At 35.9% G+C, this 10856-nt stretch overlaps 1 protein-coding gene across 3 annotated transcripts in view; it reads left to right on the top strand.

Moving 5' to 3' along the window:
* TBPL1 (TBP-like 1) overlaps positions 1-10856 on the top strand; it is a 36318-nt gene that overhangs the window by 22137 nt on the left and 3325 nt on the right. For all 3 annotated transcript variants that reach the window (XM_011962129.1, XM_011962130.1, XM_011962128.1), the window contains 3 exons: positions 6527-6705; positions 9011-9093; positions 9260-9323. In XM_011962129.1, coding sequence (XP_011817519.1) covers positions 6571-6705; positions 9011-9093; positions 9260-9323 — 282 coding nt within the window. In that variant the 5' untranslated portion in view covers positions 6527-6570. The remainder of the gene's footprint in view (positions 1-6526; positions 6706-9010; positions 9094-9259; positions 9324-10856) is intronic.

Here is a 10856-nt window from a genome sequence, read left to right as displayed (position 1 = left end):
GCCAGGATGGTCTCAATCTCTTGACCTCATGATCCGCCCATCTCGGCCTCCCAAAGTGCTGGGATTACAGGCTTGAGCCACCGCGCCCGGCCGATGTGTTCTTGTACACAAAATCATTGAGTGGGGAAGAATTTGCTTTAAATTCTATGATGCATTTTAATAGAAGGCTAGAAATATGCCACTTCCTGAAGGGAAGACAGCTACAGTTTTGAAGTTTGCCTTTTTTATAAGAAAATATTTGATAAATCACACTAAGCCATTTCCTTGAGAAACAGGACAAAACACCTGATCAAGCTATGTCTTAATATTAGACCTTGGGCAGTGGGCAAATAATTGGTATTTGTATTTAAATCAAAATGGGAACAACTATTTTTTTATATTAAACTATATATAATATTTATTTGTTTGTTTTTTTTATTTTAAAAGATCCAGACCTTACCAAAAAAAAAAGTCACCCTGCTGTGCCAATTCTCTGAATAGAACAGTTGTTAACATTTTGGCATATGTAACTATGTAAGTGCATATGTAGATTCATAAGCCAAAATGAACTCATAATTAGACATATAATTTTTTCTGCTCTCACAAACATTATGGACCTCTGTCTACATCTCTACATCTATCTAGTTTTATAATTTATAAATTCCATTTAGTAGTCTATTATATAAGACTGTACTGTACTTTATTTAACTAGTTCCTTTTCATTGGATGTGCAGGTTGTTTCAGTCATAAATGAAATTGCCGTATGTCATCTTATTATACTTTGGTCAGTTCAGTTATTTCTTTTTTCTTTTTTTTTTTGAGATGGAGTCTCGCTCTGTCACCCAGGTTGGAGTGCAGTGGCGTGATCTCACCTCACTGCAACCTCCGCCTCCTGGGTTCAAGCAATTCTCCTTCCTCAGCCTCCTGAGTAGCTGGGATTACAGGCATGCACTACCACGCCCAGCTGATTTTTGTATTTTTAGACAGGGTGTCACCATGTTGGTCAGGCTGGTCTCAAACTCCTGACCTTGTGATCCGCCCACCTCGGCCTCCCAAAGGGCCAAGATTACAGGCGTGAGCCAGCGTGCCCAACCAAGTTCAGTTATTTCTTATCGTTACTCGTTGACTGTAGTTCCACATATATTCAACTGAATACACATGGCCCAGAGTATCTCCTATAGAAAGTCTTTGTACCAGACTATAAGAGAACACTGATTTACTCACACTTTCAACACCGTTTGATATTTGCCAATATAAGTAAGTGGTGTCTTATTCTTTTAAGTTAGCATTTTTTCAGTTACTAGTAAATGCAGAGAACTGCTAAATAAATTATTCGTCTAAGAAAAAATGAATTTTAATATCATTAGAATTAAGGGATAATGAAAACACATATCCAACTTCAGTCACAGCTAAGGCACTGGGTTATAGTTGTCTTAAATGTTTATACAAGAAAAGACAGTTAAAAACTAAAGTGTTCAGTATTCAACTTAAATACTTTCATGTAAGAAATTAGAAAAAGAATATATTAAATCTGTAGAAGGAAGGAAACAATGGACATGGGCAAAAAATTCAATAGAGAGGATCAGCTACTGATAGTTTGTTCTGGGAAGAAACCAAAGTGGAAAAGTAAGATTGACAAGAGCAATAAAAAACAGGAATTAATGATACTGCAATGAAAAAAGGGTAAGTGGCTACAACAGAGACTTTAAAAGATTATTAAGACAACCATGAAGAATTGTATGCCCAGTAAATTTTAAAATATAGAAGAAATGGAAAATTTAATTTAGCAAAATAGACTTGAAGAAAACAGAGACATTAATTATTTTAACACTCTTAAAAATTTTAATTCAATCTAATTTAAAAATTAGAAATTGTCTTTAAGAAATTATCAAACAACAAACAGTTCCAGTTAATTTTCAGGTAACATCTGCTAACCTGTCTCCCAGAGAATTAAAAAAGAAAGAAAAAAGAAACCACCTTAAATTGTGTAATGAGTCTAGTATAATAACCTTGATGCTCAAACCAGATAAGGACAATACAAGAAAGGAAGAGTATAAGCTAATTCTACCCAATAACTAAATGAAGTATTAGCAAACCAGATTCATCAATAATCTTTTAAAAATCAAGAATTAGTTGGATTTAGGGATATAACAGTGTATATGTATAATAAGTTTAAGAGAAACATGAGAATGATAAGACTGCAATTAAAAGTGAGGCTTTCTCTGGAGGGAAAGGTGAGGAGGATGTTATTTGGAAGAACTGCATGGGGAGGCATCAGTTGTATTGTAATGTTTACTTTTTAAGCGGAATGATGGGTACATAGAAGTTCATTGTGTTCTTTTTGCCTTTTTGTGTATCTTAAATATATGGTACTGCCATGGTTATCAGGCTTAATAGCCTTGTGAGTTTAAATGTTGCTTTCAAATGCTGTATTTTTGGTGGAGTTGCTTAAACACATTCCCCTTGGAATCTATACAACCAGTTAAAAAATCCTTCGTAAACCACCATGAAATATAATGAAGTATACTGTATATGCATTTTCATGAATGTTGTGTCAAAGGTCTTGTAGGAAAAAAAAGATCGTTAACTCTTTTGCATTCAGTGAAAATAGGTGGCTTTGGAAATAGTTTCAGCCTTGCTAACAGTTTTTTTTTTTTTTTCATGCTTAGAATTAAAAGAAATAATTTGGAATTGTAGGTAGATGAGAAATTTAATATAGTTAGGAGTTTGAAATGTTGGATTTCATAGCATTCATACGTCAAATAATTGAACATTTACAATGTGTTAGATACGATGTTGAGCCATGGGAATATATAGACCGATAAAACAGTCTTTCACCTCAAGAAGCTTAGAATTTAGTAGGGGAAATAGGTGATTCTGATGTTTAAGTGTAGGTGCCATCATAGTCATAAACAATTTGGAATATTTATTCCCTTCTGGGAATTAGTTTCCATCTTTCCTTCAGCTGTTTTGTTTTTCTTGTTTTAATTTAAACAAAGTGGTGTGTGTGTGTTTTCAAGAATAACCTAAGCCTCTGAACTACTAATACTTAGTCAGATAGACCTGTTTAACTCATCGATAAATTATGTCACTACTCTTAAAAAAATACAAGGGACCTGTTAGGCAGTCACATGCTTTGTAGAAATTGAGATTTGTCGGCCTGGTGTGGTGACTCACTCCTGTAATCCCAGCGCTTTGGGAGACTGAGACAGGTGGCTCACGAGGTCAAGACTTCAAGAGCAACCTGGCCAAGATGGTGAAACCCTGTCTCTACTAAAAGTACAAAAATTAGCTGGGCATGGTGGAGGGCGCCTGAGGCTGAGGCAGAGAATTGCTTGAACCCGGGAGGCGGATTTTGCAGTGAGCCAAGATTGTGTCACAGCACTCCAGCCTGGGCGACAGAGCGAGACTTGGTCTCAAAAAAAAAAAAAGAAATTGAGATTTGTCTGTTTCATTGGGCTGTCATTCTGATTATCCTATTGAAAAGGGATATAGTATGTTTAGCTTTAAAAACTAAATCTTTGTTAATATCCAGTTCTGTTCTCTTGTTCTGCAAGACAGATGAACTGATTGCAAGTGGGCCTTTTTTCATGCTTTGAAAAATGTGGTCTCTCATGTGGGTTGCGTCTTTTAAAAAAGTGTTGACTTTTTATGTTGCATCTTTAATTGAAAACTTCTTATTAAAGCAATCTTTTCTGAGCCTGCTTGTCAGGTTACTCATATTATAAAATATGAATACTATGTAACTTATGATGAACTATTCCCATGACCTTATTTTTAAAATTCGAGTTGCTGAAATGCTGAAAAATCATCAATTTTGAATTAATTTCAAGGCTCCTTTTTTGCATTCACACAGATTTGCTTTACCCTTTTTTTCTTGACTTAGTTTTACTTATATCATCCTTAGTGTTGTCCCCTCAGGCAGAACTCAAAAGAGTAAATTCAGAGTAGAGTAGAACTCAAAGTAGTAAATCTGAGTCCATTTGTTTTCTCCTGTTTATATAAAAACAAGTAAAATAGTAAATTTGATAGTTGATTCGCATGAGGTTTCTTCTTAAGTAGTTGCCTTGCGGTAGCTTATCCTCAAGGGATGTGCAACAGTTAGGATTAGGTTTGGCTGTGTATCACAGAAATCCAACATGAGGGAAACTGATTTTTCTCTCATCCTCATGAGGTCTAGAATTAAGAAGAACAGGGATAATAAGGAGATTCACAGCATCAGGGACCCAGGCTGCTTCTATCTTGTTCTACCATCCTCATCCTCATTGTCTCGTGGTGCAAAACTGGCTACTTGAACTCTAGCTTTCACATCCAACCTCTAGACAGCAAGAATGAAAAAGGGCAGAAAGGCAAAGGAGCCCTTGCTGGCTTAGTTGGTGGCTCTAAGTAGACTTCCCAGAAGGTACATACAATTTTATTTTATGTCTCATTGACCAGAACATATTCAGGTGGCCAGTTGGCTATACCAGTTGTTGCCAGGGAGCTTGACGTCTATAGTATTTTATTTCTGCCACATTGTACCCAGCTCAACATCTGAGCTCTGGTCATTATGAAGGCAGGGTGGAATGGATGTTGGGGTAAGCAGCCAGGAGCCTAGCAGAAAACCTGCTGCTGTCCAGATGGCTTAGTAACTGGGCTCTGTTGTAATCATGGGAAGTAGTGCTAAGAAATCCTCTGATCTGCCTGTTGATTTGAACTGATTTCATCAATACTTACGGTCATTTACTGTTACAATGTCCTAGATATATATACTAATTACTTTTCATACATTATATAACTTTCACAACACTGCTCTGTGGTAGGCATGATCTATTCCATGTTACATATGAGAACACTGAGACACAGGTTACATAACTTGCCCAAGTTCTGATAGCTAGTAAGTGGTGAGTCAGACATTGCGCATGCTTAAGACCAATGGTAATAAACTGGCCCTGTGCCTCTGCTTTTTCATCTGTCTGCCTATATATCTATCCATCAGTTCCTGTTGTCACCCCTGCCTCACTCCTCATACATAAAAATTATTTGAGGTAGCTCAAACATGCACGAAAGCAAAAAAACAAAAAGATACACAGATTGAAGGGAATATGGGAATATAAGAGTGAAAAAATATAATGAAGTTGAGGTACAATTGATACACAGAATTGAATGCCATATGGTCCTATAGAGGTGTCAGAAGTCTTGGTCTGGTTTGCCACTGTGTTCTATCAGAAACTGAAAGGCAGAGAAACAAGACCTTCTTTATTTAGACTCTTGGCCCCTTCACTGTTTTAGTTATATATTACGAATCCTTATTATAAAGAATACTAGTTTTTTACATTGTGGCTGCAAGGAATTTTAAAGACAACTATAGTATGTTTTTACTATTTTCTGATCTTTTTGTGAGTTAAGCCAAATTGCCATTGTTTATTTTTTGACGTGTGAAAACGCAAAGAGAGAATTTTTTTAGCTGGGTCATGGGTCACATACTTAGTAAAAACTGGGGCTTGTTTGTTTGTGTAAATCGTACGAGTCTGGGCAAATATATGTTGGGAGATTCTGATCTTGATAAAAATGGTATTATGCAAATTATTTGATAGAGCTCCTCCTGTACACCCAAGTTTGCAAACTCCTTGAGGACAAAAGACTTTGCCTTAATCATTTTTTTGCCTCCGTTATCTTCAGTCTTTAGGTGTTCAGAAAGAAAATAATGAATGAATGGTTAGTAATGAGAAAATTCTATTAGTAAATGTTATTCATATTTTTGCTGCTTTAAACTTAAGTCAGTTACTCTGCTTGAAATAGAAGTATGTCATATTTTTTATAGTGCCAGCAAGTTGCATGAGATGGGTTATATGCCACTAAGGGTTAGACATTGGGACCAGAATCCAACCCTTGAACGTGGTGCGTTTGGGGAGTTGTCATTACTGTGATACACCTGGAACGTAGTGTTTGTAGAGGGGAATAGCAGAAGATGAGTCTGGCAAGCTCCTGGCAAGTAAAAGTTACTTTTTAATTTAAGGAATGAAAGTTAGGCCTAGATTTTGAAGTATATTAGATGTCATGTTAGCTTTTTAAAAAATGACATTTTTAGTGGGGAGAAGAAAGGACATGATTTGGTTGGCTGGTTGGTTTGTTAATGTTTGTTTTGACCAAGTCTCATTCTGTCGCCCAGGCCGGAATGTAGTGGTGCGATCTCGGCTCACTGCAGCCTCCGCCTCCCGGTTTCAAGTGATTCTCCCGCCTCAGACTCCCTAGTTGCTGGTATTACAGACATGCACCACCATGCCCGGCTAATTTTTGTGTTTTTAGTAGAGACCAGGTTTCACTATGTTGGCCAGTCTGGTCTCAAACTCCTGACCTCAGATGATCTAACTACCTTGGCCTCCCAAAGTGCTAGGATCACAGACGGGGGCTACTGTGCCCAGCCAGGGACATGATTTGATTCTAGTAACATCTGAAAAATAAATAATATAGATTCATTTTTTACATTTCAATTTGAAGATTATTTGTGAAAAGTGAATTAACAGAACATTTAAGTTTAATGGCTTTATTTTGTTTTATTTCTCAGGATGTGATCTTCGTGGTGGAAAGCTAAATTTTAAAACCACCCCAATGGATGCAGACAGCGATGTTGCATTGGACATTCTAATTACAAATGTAGTCTGTGTTTTTAGAACAAGATGCCATTTAAACTTAAGGAAGATTGCTTTGGAAGGAGCAAATGTAATTTATAAACGTGATGTTGGAGTAAGTATCTGAGTTTTCGTATTTGTACTACATAGCCTAATTTTATAGTTCTATGAGTGATACTAAAATGTATTCATTCTACAGATAATTTATGAGCACCTTACCATGTGCTGGTTGTCCTGGATACAGAAGTGAGCCCTGTAAAGGCAATCCCTCCTCTCATGGAGGTGCAAGCTTTTGTACATAGAGTGCTGGTACCTGAATCAGCAAAGAACTCATTGGTTACAGAGACATTTTATTGTTCTCTCAATTTATTTTAACTGAAGAAAGGGACCTTTATATTCTCACATGTACCTATTAAAATGTAATTATATTTGAATGATGCCTTCATATATATTATAATTTTTATAGTATTTTAATTATCATATTCTTCTTTAACAAAGGTAGATGGTTTTCTTTCATAACAAACTGCTGAAAATAATATGATTTATATCTTGACCTGGACATCTTGAATTTTAGTTTTTGATAAACCTGTAATATTTTAAAGCCTGAATATTAATAAGTAATAATAAAACCTTAGTGTTTTGAAATTAACATTATAAAAGACATTGGACGTCATTATAAACCAAAGATTGATGAGATGGATATGTATTTTATACATTTATTATGAAAATTAAGAATGTATCTCAAGGCTCTGTTTAGCTTTAAAAATTAGATGCCAGGATACCTATGTAAATTGTAATTAATTCTTTTTTGTGTATGTGTGAGACGGAGTCTCGCTCTTTCACCAGGCTGGAGTGCAGTGTAGTGGCACAATCACGGCTCACTGCAACGTCTGCCTCCTGGGTTCAAGCAATTCTCCTGCCTCAGCCTCCCGAGTAGCTGGGACTACAGGTGCACACCACCACACCTGGCTAATTTTTGTATTTTTAGTAGAGATGGGGTTTCACCATGTTGGCCAGGATGGTCTCAATCTCTTGACCTCATGATCCACCCACCTCAGCCTCCCAAAGTGCTGGGATTATAGGCGTGAGCCACCATGCCTGGCCGTCATTAATTCGTAGTACTAGAAACTAAGTAAAGATGAATTAAATTCAATTAAAATTTTCAGTGACCAACAAAGATTTTCAAGTTTGTCAGCAATCCCATCTTTCCTTTAGAAAAGTAATCAATATGTCTGCTCAAAAGTTTAGAGAGGAATGTGCCTAACACTGCTTTGGTACTTCACCATGACATATGGAAAGGAAATAGTTTTTTTAAGGAAGATTAATTGAAAAATCTGAGATGATAGATAAGCTGGTGGCGGTGAGAGACAATTAAATGTGGAATAAACTCAGTCAAGTGTTTCTCAGTCACTTGTATATGAAATTTTATGATGTATTTTAGTTCAAATTTTATCTTGATCTTTGGTAAATTTTAAGTCTGCCCAGATTTAATAGCTTTCTAGTTTGATAATATGGCATGTGACAGAGAATGAAGAACACAAAATGTAATGAAAATTTTAAGCAGAAACATCTGATTCATTTATATGTTAGTCAGTGAGCATTTATGTCTTTCTTATGTAGAATGGGCATCTAACAAATATTTCCATTAATGAAAAGTTGGAATGAAAATTTAAATTTGCATATTTTCTTGGTGCTTAGTCCTTGACCTGTTGATACACACTCTGTAGTTATTTCATTCTAACCCATAGCTTTAAATGCCTTCCAAAGCTAATGAATTTCTAATTACATCTCCAGCTCCAACATTTCTCCTTTATTCAAGATGCCCATGTTGAACTAGAGTATGTAATAAGCATCTCAACTCTAGGATGCAATATAAAGTAGTGATGGGTACCATGAAGCAGCAGAAAGCAGAGTTAGGAATTAGAAAGCGATAAAGTGATGGGTGTTTCAGGGAAAATGGTTAGGGAGGGCCTCTCTTCAGATAGTGACATCTGGTAAGAGACCTGAATGAAGTGAGAATATTGAGGGGATACTATTCCAAATGAAAGCAACAGCTACTGCAAAGCTTCTGAGGCATGAACAGATTTGGTGTGTGTGAGGAGCCATGCAAGTTCCAGTTATGTGACTGGAGTGGAATGAGAGTTGAATTGTTTATGTACTTGGAGTACATTGATTTCAAGTATATAGAGTGAGAGATTTCTATACACCTTGTATTTTTAATTAATCAAATGTCTTTTTGGATTAATATGTTCTTTGTGTTCAGTATTGTACTTGATTTCAAAATGAGTGATTTGGAGAGCAGTTATTGCAGTCTTGGATAAGCTTGGAGAGTAGTATTTGGACATTAATATGACTATATAGAACAGAACCATAAGTGAAAAATAATGCTTATGAGGTAATCAGATTTTTTTTTCCCCCAGAAAGTATTAATGAAGCTTAGAAAACCTAGAATTACAGCTACAATTTGGTCCTCAGGAAAAATTATTTGCACTGGAGCAACAAGGTAAATGCTACTTGGGTTTTTTATTTTAATTTTTTACTTTTTCCCTCATGGAACGGACATTTTCCTAGACTTAACAGCAAAATCATATGTAAAGTTTGTTATGTTCCTCAGTATAAAATTTATTTCCTGTGTAACTGATAATCTTTTTCTTTCCTTAAAACCATAGTGAAGAAGAAGCTAAATTTGGTGCCAGACGCTTAGCCCGCAGTCTGCAGAAACTAGGTTTTCAGGTAACATTTTCAAACAGTATCTAAACTATAAATATTTAAGGATTTATTTTTGTAGAATTAAAAATTGTAATAGACTCAAGAAATCACTATACATACTATTCTTATGATTGAACTTTTTCTAGGTTTTTTAATACTGCCCTTCCGTATGAAAATTTGTAGCAAAATTTGGCCATGTGGGTATTTGTAAAGGATCCTAGCTTTTTCCCTGATTCCTTTCCCATAAAGAGACTTGTTTCCTCACAAGTTAATTTCCTTTTCAACTCTAAGTTTTTTCACCTCTGATGTACACAAACAAAATCGTTTTTGGTTATCTCAAGAATGCCAGGTCAGAGTGGTGAATAGAGAATGGCAGAGGCCCGTTGACATGGACACACCAGCTGGCAGGCTCTCACACTTGTAACGTGACTGTTACCGGCATGTCAGCCTCATCACTATAACTTGATAGAGGTATACCTTTGAATAAAATGATTGCATATTATGGACTTGCTAGGTCACTTGCAAATGATGAATAAATGAAAGATAAAGATGAGAATGGTCCCTGAAGATGAGGGCAAGGCTGTCTGGGATTGAGACAAGTTTGTAGAAGTGGGGATAGGAAGTTACGTTTCCCTCTGATGACTCAGTCTCTCTGAAGTAGAGGGTGATAGGAAGAGACTGAATGGCTGGTGGGGAGTGGGGGTTGGTGCTTGAGGGAGGGTGGCAGTAGAGAGAGTCTTGAGTTGTACCGTGATTTGAGAGTGCTGCCACTTTGCAGTTTCCTGGCTTTGCGCAACTGCTGTGTGCAAGGCTGAGTTGAAGGATAGTTAGCTTACCCAAAATTGTGGTTTTAGGAGGAATGTTTGAAAAGATGAGATGAAACAGTTGAAGATGTTGGTAGGAGTGACCAAAGTTATTAAGGTTAAGAGCATTATTTTCGGCCTTGGAACTTCTTTTAGTGTAACATTAGAAGTGTTGAGAGAAATCCCAGTTAGTTAAAAACAATTTTATCACTCTATCCCCAGAAAGAAAATAAACATCTAACTAATATTATCACAGAAATGTCATTTTGCCTTATTGCATATGAGAAAAACATCTGACTTTTGGAGCCCAGTGTACACTCTATTTACTGACTTTCTAAAGTGACATGTTTTCCATTTTTACTCTAGCAGGATGAACTGGACTTACATTTTTTCCCTCACTATTCTCTGTCCTTTCTCAGTGGTTTTAAATATTTCACTTAAAAGTATTAAGAAATTAAACATGTGATTAGAAAGACCCATACTGTTTTAATCATGCAAATACCTCTGGTTTTATTTTTTTAATGAAGTTTTTGGGCTTTTTAAAAAATTGAATTAAAGCTTTCAATGCTACACAACTTACAGTACTAAACATACACTTAAAGTGTTTTTGTTTTATCTTGTTTGCTCTTGGTTTTTTTTTTTTTCTTTCTTTCTTTCTTTATTTATTTATTTTTATTATTATTATACTTTAAGTTCTAGGGTACATGTGCATAACGTGCAGGTTTGTTACATATGTATACTTGTGCCATGTTGG

This window comes from Colobus angolensis, unplaced genomic scaffold, assembly GCF_000951035.1.
Source record: "Colobus angolensis palliatus isolate OR3802 unplaced genomic scaffold, Cang.pa_1.0 Scaffold58, whole genome shotgun sequence".
Lineage (NCBI taxonomy): Eukaryota > Metazoa > Chordata > Mammalia > Primates > Cercopithecidae > Colobus > Colobus angolensis.
This window is presented reverse-complemented; position numbering and strand designations above follow the sequence as displayed.